Raw genomic sequence first — 16,587 nt, forward strand, 5'->3', positions numbered from 1 at the left:
TATTGTGATACAAGTCCTCTCTATACTGAAGCACATGGGAGAAGTGAGGACCACGTGCAGTCTCTGGTTCAATCTAACCGGATATAGCTTTTTTTCTGATCCTACCTTGGCTCCAGCAATAGCACCGAAACCTCCCTTGAGACACATGAAGTTCTTTTGGTATTATTTATTTCAGGCTTCATATTTCAACCTCTGAATGTTGCACAGCTGAGCTCCGTTCAGATGAGCTGTCAAACTCTACCGTTCTTTAGTTTATTTTTGGAGACAGGGTTTTTTTTATATCTCTTTTGTTTTTTCTTTTTTTATATCCAGAGTGTAATAGTTCAGCCAAAAGTGACTTAAATAGACTCCCAGCTATTATAAATCAGTGACTACACACACTAGTTTTAGTTCAGTTCGTTCTATTAATAGGTTTTTAGACTTTTATCACCAAATAATGCCCCAGTTAACAGTACACCTTCTATATGAAGCAGGATTTACATGCTGTCTCCTCTATACACACTCTTTCATTAACTTGCTACACGTATTGCTACACAGTTTAATAGCTCATCTTTTTGGGAGTGGGTGAGAACAATTCCCAAAATGCACCGCTGCTTTAATTCATTTTACAATGAGACAAATGGACATTTCATATCATGACAGTAATGAAACAGCTGAAATCACATATGCAAATTATCTGGATTGTAGAGGTTTTGTTGGAGTTGTCACTCCTGCACCCCCCCCCCACCCCTCCTTACCCACTTCTCTCTGAAATGCAGAGTTTCTAAGTTACATTCATAAAAGATGTGCATCAAGTTACTTATTAAACATACAATGTAGAGTATGTGTGACAAGGCAATACACTTAAACTGTAGAAGTAAAATCATGCAGCTCAAATGTTTTCAGCTCAGAAACACACAAAATATCACTCACACACATCCAGTGTGTTTTGCACTCAGTGTTGCTACTGTAGGTTCTGTTTCTGTTACAAGCTTTTAGTGCATCTGTGACAAAAAAACCCCAATACAGAACAAATATGTACATTTTATCTTGAGTGTTACTCACTTCAAACAAGACTGTATTCATTGTATACAGTTATGAAGTGCATAAAGTCCACATTTTTGAGTCCATTAATATGTTTTTTTAATTAATCAGTTCCATCGCAGGTAAAAGTCCAGGTTTCTCAGTCTTCCTCCCAGATTGATGTGACCTCTGTCGTTTCTCAAGATAAATGTTTCCTTACAGTAGATATAATTGAAATGCTGCCTATTGATAATAATAATAATAAGCAAATATAACTCACTGCATGTTCCAGTTCTGTGCCATTAATAAATAAGTAGCATTCTTTATTTACATTACATATTCATCAATTCATCATTTATAAAAATGTACAGTTTTGCTGTCGGTATCAGTGGGAACTCGCACGTTCATTTAGCTATTTACACGATTTTCTCTGAATACAGTTTAAGTGCACACCAAACACACTCGTCAACAAATGCATGGAACATTTTTGTGTCCACTGACTGAGACTAATCCAAAATAATGGTAAGGAGTCGTGACTGCCGCTACTAAATGAATGTTTTGCCTTCATCACAGGCGAAAAATACTACAGCCGACATCATCATGTGGCCAGATTGCACACAGGGAGACCACCTACAGGTCGTCGGACTCTGGGACTGTGTCAGGCTCCAGGGTGATAGTGGGTAGGATCAGATGGGTGCCCTCAGATATCCACCCCTGGGCCATCCTGTTGAAGGAGGGCCGCTTCATACCCGGCTCCTGCAGCTCTGGGTACATGGGCGGGTTCAGGTCCACCTCGGGGAGCTTGAACGTGATTCCTCGGGGAGCTTTGTCGAATCCACCAAACGGAGTGGCGACCCTGGAAACGACATCAAGTGTGAATTGGTTTCCTCGTGTTCTGTACCAGTCGACTAACATGTGGTTTTCTCACCGGTTAAAGCTTTTGTACTCCGGGAGGTCTGGTCGGGCGCCTGGTGCTGACATGACCAGTTTGAGGGTTTCGGCGAGGTTGGGGTCACCAAGGATTGCCATATCCCAGGGGGAGTGGTAGGACTTGGGCATAGCTGCGGCGTCTAACTCTGCAGTCGTTTCTGTCACGTCGGAGCAAACACAAACAGAGAGGCGCCATGAGATCTGAATGTTGAGCTTCGTTTTTAACGTTTTAACAGAATGATCTGACAGTTTGGTTTTTTGGTTTACAGGTTAACGCCGAGCTGCTTTCCTCAGACCTTTTTGGGAGCAGGCTAAAGTTTTATAGGATTATGAATAGAGACCGTGCTTGGAGAACACTTACACAGGCAGACTAAGTTGTCCGTCATTGAGATCCGAGGGCCTCAAAATAGCACATAGTTGAAGAGTGCACTCATCATATAATGTGTCGACATGGGATGACACCCTGCTGGAGTATTTTGGAATAAGCGCAGGCCTCTGTTGGCTTATTAAAATATAATATAATAAAATAAAGCATTCATAGCTACTTAGGTTGTCAAAAAATCATGGTGTCAAACTATTTAAATTAGTTGCCATCAAATAAGACTGAATGATACAAGTTACCATTATTATGACAGCATTACATTTTTTTTACAGTTTGATATTGGTAGATATACAGTCATGATTTTAAATTATACAATATAATGCTGATTTTAGGACATTTAACTTTTTCTTATGGTTATTATGATATTGTTTTAATGTTTCAATCTCTTCAATTAAAACGCTGTAAATCTTAAATGCTCCATATTGGATTCATTGTAAACATCCAGAACAGCATAATTACCTGAAACGGTGATTTCTGGATTAGCAGTATTTCCATCGGCCGGTGCATCCACTTTAATCTCAATAGTGTGTGTATTCCCAGGGAACAAATCATTCTGCAAAACAGAAGAATGCACAGTGGTACAGTATGGGTTATCAGTTCAGCAGCAACATGTAGAGCTTGCACATCTAGAGCTGCTCTTGTCTCACACACACACACACACACACATACATAACCACATTGCGTGTGCACGCACAGAAACACATCAACACTGATAAAGAGGGGAGCTGCTCCTCAGCAAAGTCCCTGCAGCCTCTCAGAAGATTTGGCTGGACGATGAACAATTAAAGCCACGTGTCTCCGTTTATCATTCATGTCTTGTAACACTTTTTTTTCAAAAGGCTACACAAAGACTATTTTACAAATTTCATTTAACCCACTCATTCAAACATATATGAAGTGACTGAATAAAACTTACGCTCAGCTGTGCGTTCGCCTCGTTTTGGATACTTTCAAATGTGTATTTATCAGATCTCCTCTGGCGCATTTTAAAAAGCCGGGAACCTCTGTTGGAAAGTAATGATAACTCCTCCAACATTATGTCTTGAGGAGTGCTGAGCTTCTTTCCGAGATCCATTTTGTCCCCTGTTGAGAAAAAAATAATAATAAAGATCTGTAAATGCAGCTTTAGTAGACAATCAATTAACAATCAATCAGTGTATTAATTGTTTCATATTACACAATGGTGAGCAAACAATATTTGCAAAAACTAAAACACGTACTAATGCTAACAGGTATCATTCAGTGGAGCAATAGTATCTGTCACTGACATTATTGGGTTTCCAGGCAGAAAGTGGTAAACTGCCTCAGGAGTCCCAAAGTTTTTGGTGTGGCAATCATGATAATTTGATTAATTGCACGTTTGTTTTGCAAAAACCACCACAAAAGCACAATATAGACTGAAATGGTGAACACCTTTAACCCAATCCTGAGGCTGTCTTATATTAAAGGTCCGGTGTAAAAAAAATAAAAATATCTTCCTTTCTAATGCATCAGTTGATATTATACTAAGCACATTCTTAGATAAACTTTGTATAATCGAATTATCGCTATCTTGGGAAGAGGCTGAGGGATGGTGGTAGACAGTTGGGACAGTGGGTTAATCCTGTATCTGGAAAGGGCTACATAAACAATATAAATACATGCTGATGTCATTTTGTCAGCTGGATAAGTTTTGAGGGAAGGTTCCATAAATGACATCCAAGGTGTGACAAAATTAAATTTTTTCTATTTTGCAAGCCTTGTCCTGGAAAATGAGTTTCCATTGTACTTGAGAATTAGCTTTGGATGGACATGATGCTTCCTCATCCGTCACTGGTATGCGCCCCAGCTGTCACGAACCTTCACATTATCCTAACAGCTACACACAGTTGGCCATCACAACTTCCCTCCCCACTCCAGAAATAGACTTTTTGAAAAGGACAACGACAAAGGATTAGCTGCCATCGGTAGTAAATCATCCCATTAGCTTATTTATGGGGAGTGCTAGCGCTTAGCCTTGACATTTTGAACCCTGAGCACAATTGATATTCTTCTGCATTTTGTCCACTGCGACTCAGCTCTGACATCATACCATTGCTGCCGTGGACCTCTTGGCAAATAGCTGCAGCGCGCTTCTTCCTCTCCCCAGTTGGCATTGTACAGAATTGAGACATTGTTTGGCAGAACTCGGGAGCTCTGGAAACACATACAGGACACAGGATGTAGTTGTTCATGCCCGAGTCATAAAGAAGGACTTAATCCGACTTTAAATCCCAAATCTATGACGCCATTGGACATCAACGCGGTGCTAGTCCGCACGTTGACGGGTTACAGCTCAACACAGTTTAGAGTTTGCTGCTTGGTGTGTAAAGTGTAAAGTCCTCTTTCATCAGAAAAATAACTTCTGTGATGTTGTATTATTGTGATGAAACTAAATTGAGAAAGTTAAAAGGACAGAATGAAACTCATAGCAATGGCCATATTAGATTATGTTACATAATATCCTAGCACAATACACATCATTTTAGTCTATTAAGTAAATTATAGGGGAGATATTAAGTATCCCCTATTTGTTGTCAGCTATTGAATGTTGAATAAATCTGCCAAGTGTTTGCCAAGTGATAATTTCTCTGTAAAGGTTATACATTTAATAGATTACAATGTATTGCAGTATTTGAGTATGTAAGCAAATGTATCTCCCTTTAATGTCACAAAATATATCACCTGTGTAAAGGTCAAGGGTGAGTATTGTGTCCTGAGTTTTTATATGTCGCTGTACACAGAGAATGTTCAACAGTTCAGGAATAATAATATCCAAAATAACTCTTTTACATTTGCAGTGGCCGGTGCAATCGCATATTTTTAGCTTTGCTTTGTTGCCAAATGAAGAAGATGATGCCAGCGTGGTATAACACTATATATTAAATGTTCAATAACTCAACTGTGCCAATCTGCTGACATTTAAAATGATTTCCATGCAAACTCAACAGAAAGAAAATCAATCTATCTCTCAAGATAAGAAATTGATATTGTCAAAATGTTGCGTTTCCATAAGGTCATAAGAAAGTGACTCCTAGAAATCATAGAAAATCAAGGCCCAATTTATTTGATCACAATCCTATGACGTTTTCCAAATGATGTTATAACATAACATATTTTCTATATCATTTAAACAAACCACATATTCATAAAAACCTTGACGACGCTTGCCCGTACCTGTGATGGGATCCCTTAGTGTGCAACCTGTATCCTTGAAGGGGAGACACGGAGGCTCAGGGGTCAACCTACGGCAGGTAGTTTGATCTTCCCTGATCTTCACACTCCCGGACACTAAAGCCAAACTGTGAGTGTGTCTCTGTGTCTGTTGTGAACGGAATGCAGCTTACATCAATAGGCTAAATTTAAACTGCCAAACACTTAAAACCACTCTCAAACACCATGGGGGCAAGGATAGCTACCAGAGAGAGAGAGAGAGAGAGATGGGGGGGTGGACACACATGCCCACTGTTGTTCTTTGAGGCGAGGACTCCCCTCCAGAGACATATTTCCTTCCTTGTGTTGAGCCTTTAACGTCAGCATGTCTCCGTGGGTGGATGTATCCCCGAGGCACTGTTTTACCTTCGACAGCTGCTACTCTTCCTACGGAGTTTGGTTAACTGTTATTATGTGCCGTTACTGACATTAGGTGTTGCTGTGGAGACCAGTGGAAGGGGCAGCGTCACCTCATACCTGAGATGGTGGTCAGCCAAAAAGACTTTTATAAAGCAGCACCAAGGTCATTCCCCTGGCAGCTAAAGCTACTGTCATACTTCAGACATACTGGACATTTAATCTCTAAGAAAAGACTGTTGACACATGAGAGAAGTTCCCTGACGTAGACTTGATCGTGGAAGTTACCTGTCATTTTTAAACCAGCGTTAACTGCCTGTGTTCATTTTATATAGCATGAATATACATTTTATTTAAACAAAAGAAGAAAATTCAACATATAGTGAATTAATCAAAACCATCCGTACACAAAACGATGCTTACTTTCTGATTATGTTATGATGTCATGGAATTGAAGCCTAAATAAATAACACTTTAAAGACTGAAAGCATTTTCTCATCTTTTAATTTTTCAGGTTTGTGTTTAAAAGGTGCAAAAACATAACATTCTACTGAAGAAAATCATCAAACTCAGGGTAAAGGCCCCCCAACAGTTAGGGAGGAAACATGGCTACATCGCTCACATTGAAACTGACGCTCGTTGAGAGAATCTGCGGTTCTGTTCACACTTTAACACCACACAGTGTATGAGAAAAAGCGAGGTCATGAATGCATGCATGCAGCATTTATTCCTCTTGAATTCAAATATGTGGCATTGCCACTGCAGTCATAGTGAGAGAAAAGGCAAGGTTAAAACAAAGATGATGAACATCTGTAATAGTTGTATGAAACTACGAAAGGTTCTCATGTGCAGGAGTGATCGCAAAGTCACTGTGAGATTTAAAGCTAGAGTAACACACACACACATACACATACGATGTCTTAAAGTGCCTTATTTCTCCCTAATTATTCATAACCAACAATGTCAAATTGTGCAACGCCACTCTACGTTTGCAAAGCAATCTACTTAACTTTTTTTTCTTCCATCTACTACACGTTCACTTTAGCTCTCATAACACTTTTCTGGTTGACTTCTGTCCTAAATCTGTCCAAACCAAACAAATACAACATAATGATTCTGAAATGAAACTGCAAATCTCCCATTGATGCCTTGCAGGTTGATATCTCGTGACAACAGAATAGCTGCAGGAAGTCATTGTGCTCTTCAAACCAAGTGACCACTCGTACCGCGAAGATAGCGACTTTTAGTTCTCCCATCAACAACTTCAAACAAACGTGATAAATTGTCTAAAAGCCTCGGACCTATTGGAAAAGCTTGAACCAACACATCAAATGTTTCATCCCATTAGAATAATCATATTCCAGACAACATGTTAAATATACCTTACACCACATATCAATTCTGTTGATTTTTAAAGTATATTTCTCTTGATCTTGGTCTGCCTTCATCTTGACGGCACTAACTTCTCTGGACTGCACTATGCAAGGGTGTGTACTTTGTTGGACTGGAGCCTCGCCCTCCGTATACACTACTGGCCCTGCTGGCAGGCCTCAGTGGCTGGGCAGGTCTGAAGGGAGGCCCATAGAAGGTTGCTTTCTCAGGTGAAAATGTTCTACTCATGAACGGTGCCTGAAAAGCTGGGGCCGCATGATATTGACCCATACCGACAGGTGCGGGATCAAGAGACACCCTGCGCTTCCATTCATCTGGAGGCTCTGGCAGAGACCTGCGGTGGGCTGCGGCTTTGACATTAGAGGCAACAGATGACGGGAGGCTCTGAAACACAAAGGCGCCATCTACCGAGCCAGTGAGGCTTCTGGACGCCGCCTCCCAGGGTGACAGTGGCTTGTAGGCTTTTTCTTGAAGGGAAGTTTGCCTCTGTGTGGGTAAATATGACGACTGGATTCCAGGTGACAGAAGACTGGGAGAAGGCATTGAATTCAGGCGCTTGGGCAGGCTCAGGGAGCGGCTTCTCCCAAATCCCTGAAAGAGAAGCACAGATCAGCTGACTGGTGTGACTGCAGCGCTGCAGTCTTTGCTGCCACCGTCTGGCTTCATGGAAGCCTGGAACGCTTACATTGTAGTTTATCCACGTTTTATTTGAAATGACTAAACAACAAATGGATGAGGATTTTGGTAATATAACTGTTTCATGGGAAAATTGCAGCAACAAAGATGATGCAAAATAAATTAAAATTACTTTTAGAATTTGAGACCAACTTGAGTTTTCCATTAAATCCCATGAAAGGTCTGAATGATATAAACACATAAGATCTGAGTTGATGTCTTCAAGCAAGACTTGAGACATTTAAGGCTGAGCTGAAACGGTAATTATCTATCTTCTGTATCAGGATGTATTTACAAGTGAAACGGAATCGGCAGGCAGGAATATGATTTCATTGTCAAAAAGATTAGCTTGAGATCTGTGTCACTAAATGTTGCAGATTGATTGATGGATGGATGTCATGATATTATTGGTTGACATTGGTTTGGTACTAGCTGATGTAAGCATGTGTCATATTCTGTTTTCCAGTAAGGAAAAAATGTTGGAATTTCATGTAAAAAATACGAAGAAACCATTTTTTTTGTTGTATTGTTAAATAGGTGCACAATGACCAGGGATGTGATCTAAAAGAGTTAAAACAGCATTGACATTTCAGCTCAACTTTAATACTGAAAATAAATTAAGATTTTAGAACTTACCTGCTGTTGGTTCTAAACTCAAAATAAGCACAGTGGCAATTTTACTACATGAAACATTTAAAAGATAATGAACCTTTGCTTGAAACTATATATAACCTCTTTTTGTTGGGGAAATGAACTCTAAAATACAATTTGCTTGTACGTTTAATTTTGTATTTCCATTCAGGGTCACTTCACCCATGAATTATTTGAACAGCAAAATGGACATCCTGCTTTAGGATGGATTTCCCTTCAGTAGCCTGTCAGCATCGTACCACAAAAGAAAAGAGAGAAAATCTGGTCATAGTTCATAAACTAGATTTCCAAAACACTCATCGAGGTAACGATGGACTGATGGAAATTTTGTGAAAGTGATCAAGCACATCAGTGCAGACCTTCAACCTTCAGCAATTTACCATTTTATATTAAGATGAACAATACGTTAAAAATAGTTAACCAAGTAGTGAATCTTAGAAAAGTGATATTGCTGAAGGTCCAATGAATGTGAAAAACTGTGGGAAAATGGCAGGCAGTGAAAAAGTGAAGTGGTGATGCAGTCGTTCAGGAAAAGAGAAGAGAAGCCACGACACACAGAGAGTAGACGAGTAGAGGAAAAGAGAAATTTAATAGCATGATTGTGCTCAGAGCAAGAAGTGCAAATATGTTTGAGAGACAGACATAAAACACAAACAAGATCATTGTATCCTTTTTTTTCATTTTTGAGTTGCGACCGTCAATGTGAATAAATCCCTAGATCTCAAATCTCTGCGATAATGTTTAAAATCAAGGATGAAGATACAGCATGATTTTACTGACAGTTAAATAACTGGCCATCACTGACAACTGCATACAATATGTCCACATAAAAAACATTTAAAGTCATCATGGGTGATAATCACAACTTAGTGCTTTAAGCTGTTGTGATGCCATTGAAGTTTGGAATGAGACTGAAGGAATTGCAAATTGTGTGCATCCCAAAAAAGAAGTGCAAAGTTTCTCCATTAAATCATCAATATTATTCAGTAAATATGTAAAGATAATTGTGAGTTATTATCTGTGATGGGAGTATTTTTTTTTTACTAAATTGAACAAAAAAATGTATTAAATGTAATAAATAAATGTCAATGGTAAGTGATGACTACTGTGAGATAAAAACTTCAGGTCAGGCATGTAATCTGATTTCCTACAAAAGAAAAACAACTAAAGAAAGTAAAACAAGTCAGTAGAACAAGGCTCTCTGCACACATTATTGCACATGTAATAGCACTTCCTGAGAATCACTCAACTTCATCCTCACATTTCCTTGTTCAAGCCCACATGCACCTTCCAAGCTCCAGGAAGATGATATAGTGTCCCAAATTCTTATTTTTATGTATTTATTTTAGTTTATACTCTATTTCATAAGCAACGTTCAACATGTTTACTTACATTTACATCTACATAATGTAAATCATTTTTGGGTGAACCTACATTTAGACAAAAGTCTGTACACTTCCACCAAGTAAGGCATTTTAAGATCTACCGAGTTGTAACTGTGTTCTATTGTCTCAGTGGTGACTGCACCGAAGCGTGACCATATACAGTATTAGAGCTAATGAAGCGTAGCAACAGCTCTCCATTGTTTGCCTGTGACCACTGGCTTCTTAGCAGAAAACTTTGGGCGAGGTGCCATTTGACGTGCTCCTCTAGCAATAAGAGACGCAGGAGAGAAAGCTGAAGCAATGCTGTTACCGATAGATGAATGCTGGGAGGAGGCGCTCGCAGGTCGGGCGCTTGGCGCTTGCTTGCTGGCTACGTGATTGGCCGCAGGTGTGACAGTGTGCTTTTCATCCAAGCGCTTGTCAATTGAAAGAGGCTCAGCTGATCTTGTGCTTTGGCGGGCGGAAGAATTTTGAGAACTTACCGATACTGGAGACTTAGCAGGGACTTCTGGCTCACTTTGAACAACAAGCTCAGAGGTATTATAAGTAGAATGAGAAAGGGCAGATCTATGTTTAAGACTTTTTGTAGCCTCAAACTTCGATGCTGGAGTTGGTTTGGGGCTGGGGCTTTTGGCCTCCGGGACTGCATCATACTTGAATAGTGACGAGTCCAACTGATAAGGCTGATGTTTCATAATATCTAATGGGTTGAGGTGCTTTGGGGCTGCTTTAGGTTTCGCTTTGGTCTTAGGCTTGATTGTTGGGCTTGTGGAAGTGGGTTGCTTTGCTGCCGACGGAGGGTAGAAAGGTGCAAGAAGGGGATTGTATGATAAAGGAGGTGGGGCACGAACAATGGAAGAATATCTCCAGGACTGAGGGAGGGACATGGTTGGGGAGGTGGACCTTGTTTTGTTAGCATGAACCGTTTCAGCATCGACAACAAACTTCTCCATACGAGACTGTCTCCTGGCAAACAACTCTGCACCTTTTCCCACCATAGTTGGACCGTCGCCGGCCTGATTAGTACTTCTGTCTGAGACTCGACCCTTTGGAGAAGCCTGTGATGCTTTTGCTGCATGGACGTACGACTTCCTGGCTTGTGGTGGGCAAGAGGCAACCGAGTTTGGGGCGGTGTCTAACTTACTCCTTGAGGGTGAAGGTGGGTGATGTGGGCTGTAAGTTGGACTGCGTGCCTGCATACTCACAGGGGATCGTGACGGCAGCTGACCCCAGCTATTTGTGCTTGGCTGAAGATGAGGCTGAGAAGAGGAGTCGACGGGAGCCCAGGCATTGGCAGGTGTTTGAAGTGCTGCCGGTGTTTGATCTGGTGCCCAGTGGTTGGCCACCTGTTGAGGTTGAGCCCAATGTTGCTGCTGCGAGATATGCTGACCATGAGGCCCCACAGGACTGTGAGAAGGTTGCGAAACCGGACTTCTTGGTGGAATATAGGGCTCACCAGAAGGGCTCCTCCTCATCCAAGGTGGGCAGGCTGGGTCGATGGTAGGTTTTGGGGCAACTGGAGGGGGATTCTTGAGTCTTATTGTTCTGGGTTGCATGAAGTTACAAGCTTCAGCACCTAGACTAAAACAGTCTTCCTCTGAGTCGATATAAGACCTCCTTTCCCCTTTGTTTTGAAGGCGACGATCTGATCCTTGTGCTAGCATTGATTGTTTATTAGCCGCCTTCCTTTTAGACTCCGGCAGGATGCCAGTCTTTATTGCTGGCACAGATATTCTTTCATCTCTTGAGGCTATAATGTCTCCCGTTGGGGACCAAACCTGCGGGTGAGTGTTAATAGGCACGGGTACTCTGAATCTGGGTTCGTGCTTCTTTGCAACTGGAGCGACGCCACCAGGCATAACGGGGGAAGATGTGCTGACGTGAAATCCAAGGAAAGGCTTTGCAGTTCTGTTTGGCACCAACGGTCTTGGCATGTTGGATAGGTGGTTCATCTGTTGAAGACTTTCTTGATGTTCTACATGCTGTCTAGGATTTGCATCCATGTAGTTGGCCTGATCAGTGTGCATGTACATTTCCTCAGAGTCATAAATATTCTGTCTTATTTCTGCGCGTTCAGGTTCTGTTAATGTCTCCATGGGTAATCCTTTATTGCTCAGTTCTTCGTGATCCGACACAATTTCATCCATCCGCTTGCGGCGTTGGACAAACATCATAGCACCCTTTCCTTTTGTTTCCGGTAACAATTCCATTTCTTTAACACTTCCCCAATTCAGATTTAAATGTCGCTGCTGGTGATACACAGAATACTCTTCTTCCAACTCAGATTCACTTGTTGCCACGAAGTTATAACCAGCCGATCGGACTTCTTCAGTTTCCTCCTCTATTTGGTCTTCACTGTCAAGGTTTCTCTCACCAGTCCCGTAACTCACAAGTGTGTACTTCTCGACCCTCTGGCGGCGTTTTTTAAACAGCAAGGCTCCCTTATTTCGAGGGTTGGGCGCATCCGTCAGAAGCTGAGCGATTCGCTTACATTTGGACTTGGTCTCCTTGACGTGTCTTTCTGATTGGCTCTCGTTGTGACTGAGCCCTGAGGCAAAGGAAGAGAGCGGGACAGTGAGAAGAAAAGGGAGACGAGGAAGATGAAAATGTCAGTCAAAACATTGCCAGAGTACATTTACATTTGCTTAAGATTTATAGTTTTTGTTTGATTTCAGTTTGAAGATAAAACCATCATTATTATTATTATTATTATTATTATTATTATTATTATTATTATTATTATTATTATTATTATTTGAAGCAAGCACACTAATAACAAGTAACCGGTCTACTAAAGTTGCCCCTGCTGAAGCCAGCACACTAATAAAAGCATCATATTCACTTACAGCTAACTTGGGGGCGTCCACGAGGCAAGAAAAATGAGGAGCTCAATTTCCATTGCTGTCAAGTCTTACGATTGGAAACGGACTCGGGTGACAGGCACAGGCTGACACATGCTGGTGTCTGTCAAATTTGTTTCAGCCAGCCTCATCATATGGTCATATTTTATTCTTATCCTGCACTGACTATTAAAGCCATGGGAATTCTCCCTGTAAGTCCACCTCAAATAGACCCCACGTTACAGCATGAAAATAAACGGCTCCCATAGTGCTTTGCACAAGTTATTTATCGATGAAATTAAATCTTCCTGAATTATAATATTAATTACAGGCATAAAAATGTCATTTAGGATTATTATCAAAAGGTAATTCATGCCTTGCAAACACAAAATCATATATTTTCTATTAATAAGTCATACATATCATAAATTCAGAAAAAAATACATACTATTACTATGCGCTGTACAGACTGCACTACTAGCTGATGTGTCCACTGGAATCTAACAAGTGAGGGTAGAAGATAGATACTTACGTGTGGACTTTGCCCTGTGCCTGTCCGGTCTGCACAGATCTGTGTCAGACTCTGAGTTCCACTTCTCTGCCTGCTCAGCAGCCTCGTCTGAAATTCCAAAGAAGACCGAAGCAGGAGGTGCTTCACTCCTCCCTCCTTCCTCTGAAGATTCAACCCTCCTGTTCTCAGTCCCTGGGCACTGCCTACTACTGGCTCCATGGGGCTGCTCTGTGGTCAGGGTCAAGGCAAGGGTCATGTCAGCCGCACGACCAAGCGAGGAGGAAGAAGACTGGGAACGCGGCTGGGACATCCGGCCAGTCGGAGGCTCAGTGTCGGGGCGCTCTGGGTGTGGGGACAGTGATGTTGGTGAGGGTTGGATGCGAGGCGACTCTGTAGTAGACTCTCCTGATTCACTAAGGTAGATGTCATCCTCTTCTTGGTACGAAACGTCCTCTTCACTTCCGCTTAATTCAGGAAAGGACCGTTGCTCACCTGCAGATTCACAGTCTTGTGATGAAAGGTGTTCTGGGGACTCAAGATCAGACTTCAGGATGTGAGCGGGTTGAGGGTCTAAAGGGTATTCTGCATCACTGGAGTCATCTTCATTGAAGGACTCACAAAGTTCCTGGGATTCATCTGAACCTGACCAAGGGACCAAGATGAAATTGTCGTCTGCACCTTCAGCTTCTGGTTCCATCGCTAATGTGGTTTCACAATGGAGACCAAGAAGACCTTCATAAAGGAAAAAACAATCTGTTTCAGGCCAAGGAGCCCTTTGAAATAGTAACACGTTTCAGCACACATTCAATATTGCATGTTATCTGTATAAAATACTTCTCCTTCTAGACTTACATCAGTGTAAACACTAGATTTAATGATTAAAAACACTCTGGAGGTCTCACAGAAATATACAAATTCGAACACTTAGGACTATAAACTCCTTTTCATTTAAATGTTTATGGTTCAGATTAAGAGATGTCAGCAGTGCACTTGATAATATTTTGAACTAGCATGCAATTGTCTGAATCATTCCTATCCCCAATAGGAAGTGCAGCTTCTCTTTGGCAGTCGCATCGGGGCTGCCATCGCTCTAAATGGAATGGTATGTAATATCAGGGGGGGAAACAGCTTTCACATCCAAGAGGATAAGCAAAGCAATTGGGTGGCTGTTTTCCGAACTTCTGTTTATACAGTGAGGTTTGTTCCCTCCCCTTTTCTCGTCTATCACTGCAACAAAATATCAGCATCTCCATTTAAAGAACTGAATCCGAGAGATGCTTTGTTTTATACATAGTACAAATACTAGGCCTTCTGCTCCCTCGCTTGTTTGTTTCGTTGCTGAAGTTACATTACATCAACACTTAATCTATCAATTATGCTACCAAATTATTCCCCTCAAATTATTCTGGTCATCAATTATTGTATTAAAATCAATGATAGACAAATAATAATTGTATTGATTAAATTATACATTGCAAAACAGCTGCTGTCAACATTGTCTTATCCAAACAATCAATATACACAAGAATGAAATTAAAAGTTTTGCCTTTTCAAATTAGTGTGGATATCAACAGAAAAAGGTGTCTTTGAAACTGTAGTGCCTCCCCAGTGTGAACCTATACATCAGGTTTCAGTCTTTTATTGGTTGCAAAACTTTAGGGAAGCTTCTATTCCCATAAAACCTTTCCTGACATCCACCAGAAGGTGGCGACCTAACATACAACCTCAAATTTGGAGGTTTTTACAAACTCACTCAATAATGTATTTTTTCATCATATTCAACAGCAATATTTCAGCTGTGCAATAAATAGACTGTAGTGTGATGAAACGGCAGCTTGATCTCATGTCAGGGTAACTTTGTGGAGATTAAATCTGTTAATGCCATAAATCACTGTGAAGACACCGACATCTGAACAGATTCCAGCTACAGTTCCAAACCCATAAATTATGGCAGCTGAGGACAAACTGCCTGAAGTTGTTGAAAAGTCATAAAACACGAGTATTGGACGGAACAAACGGAAGATTTTGTTATTATTAGATCCCTTAAAATAGTGGGTCAAAAGGTCAGAGATTGGTGCTATTTCTTTTCCCCATTGGCTGTGAATATGGTCCTGAGATGTATTCACTATCATTTTATTATTATGTATTTATGAATCTGCCTAATTTAGATAATGAGTTCACATTTTGTCTCCTCGGGAAATAACAAAAATGCATGAAATTTAATATCAATCTGCTATTTTGGATTTCATTAATTATTTTTGCACAGGAGGGCATCGGGCTTCATATTTGCACTAGAGGGTAGTTAAAGGGGATTCATCCATTGTGGATCAATGAATATCCAAATGAATGTCAATGGCAATTTAAACAAGTCTTAAGTATTACAATACAAAGTATTAGTTAAGTGGAGAAACAGGTTGACATTGTCATCCATAGTCCTCAACTACGAGCCAAATAATTTATGAACATGATTTCACACCTGAGTACATTTGTACAGGTACTTATAAGAGCATTTGAACTACAAACTATTGATTTTATCCATTAAAAAAAGAAAAGTAGGATATTGTAGCTGTTGCTCCACTCCATAGGGAGCAACAGAACATCATTGATAACAAATAGCAATATACAACAATAAAAACACACTACTATGCACCATGCACACATTTCACACAGTTCATGCACACATTTGTGTATTTGCAACAACATTGCTGGATTAAAGGTTGTTGAGGGATCATATAAATTGCATTAGACTGCACAGACTTAATAAAGAGACCCAAAAAACACACACGGCTCCAGGATTAATGAAAAAGGCCCAGACTCCTGGACACCTTGTCCCATGCCCACACTTCCCTTCACACTTGGTTCCACTTAATTTTAACACTCAACCATCATCAAGCCTTACTTTGGTGCTACAGGAGTTTCTGTTTCCTAGTATGGCAGTAACCTCAGCATGCTGACTCATTACCATGGAAACGTCTTTGAGATGCAAGTGAACTCTTGGTCTGGGGTATGACCCCTGTGAGGATTGAGCTCTAGCGGATTAGAGGTTTCCACACAATTACTGCCTTACTTCAACTAATGATAAACATGCACCTGTTAAACACCTAAAAATAGCTTTAAGTACTCACATCAAGAGCCTTACAACAGAACAGAAAAACAACAGAAAAAACATGGATTACGTTAGATTTAAAGTGGGATTATGTCAATAAAAAAAGATGCGTCTTACCGTTAAAT

At 40.7% G+C, this 16,587-nt stretch overlaps 2 protein-coding genes across 2 annotated transcripts; both read right to left on the reverse strand.

The window, feature by feature from the left end:
• Positions 1–311: 311 nt before the first annotated feature.
• myoz2b (myozenin 2b) lies at positions 312–5,670 on the reverse strand. The gene is made up of 6 exons (XM_084004434.1): positions 5,510–5,670; positions 4,386–4,489; positions 3,231–3,397; positions 2,774–2,867; positions 1,931–2,090; positions 312–1,858 (listed from the first exon to the last, which is right to left on the reverse strand). The coding sequence occupies exons 2-6, from the start codon at positions 4,465–4,467 to the stop codon at positions 1,633–1,635; spliced, it is 729 nt and encodes a 242-aa protein (XP_083860560.1). The 5' UTR covers positions 4,468–4,489; positions 5,510–5,670; the 3' UTR covers positions 312–1,632.
• Positions 5,671–6,418: 748 nt separating this feature from the next.
• Positions 6,419–14,053, reverse strand: synpo2b (synaptopodin 2b; the record flags this gene model as incomplete). The annotated part of the gene is made up of 3 exons (XM_084004510.1): positions 6,419–7,885; positions 10,488–12,553; positions 13,378–14,053. 3 exons carry the CDS (start codon positions 14,051–14,053, stop codon positions 7,361–7,363), a joined length of 3,267 nt encoding a protein of 1,088 aa, XP_083860636.1. The 3' UTR covers positions 6,419–7,360.
• Between the last annotated feature and the right edge of the window lie 2,534 nt (positions 14,054–16,587).

Source organism: Eutrigla gurnardus (assembly GCF_963514095.1).
Source record: "Eutrigla gurnardus genome assembly, chromosome: 3".
Classification (NCBI taxonomy): domain Eukaryota; kingdom Metazoa; phylum Chordata; class Actinopteri; order Perciformes; family Triglidae; genus Eutrigla; species Eutrigla gurnardus.

Excerpts from the sequence above, each read along its gene's own strand:
- myoz2b (XM_084004434.1), bottom strand. The coding sequence starts at position 4,467 with ATGTCTCAATTCTGTACAATGCCAACTGGGGAGAGGAAGAAGCGCGCT. Across the intron at positions 3,398-4,385 it reads AGAGGTCCACGGCAGCAATG|GGGACAAAATGGATCTCGGA; the intron begins GTATGATGTCAG and ends TTTTCTCAACAG. Across the intron at positions 1,859-1,930 it reads GAGTACAAAAGCTTTAACCG|GGTCGCCACTCCGTTTGGTG; the intron begins GTGAGAAAACCA and ends TGTCGTTTCCAG.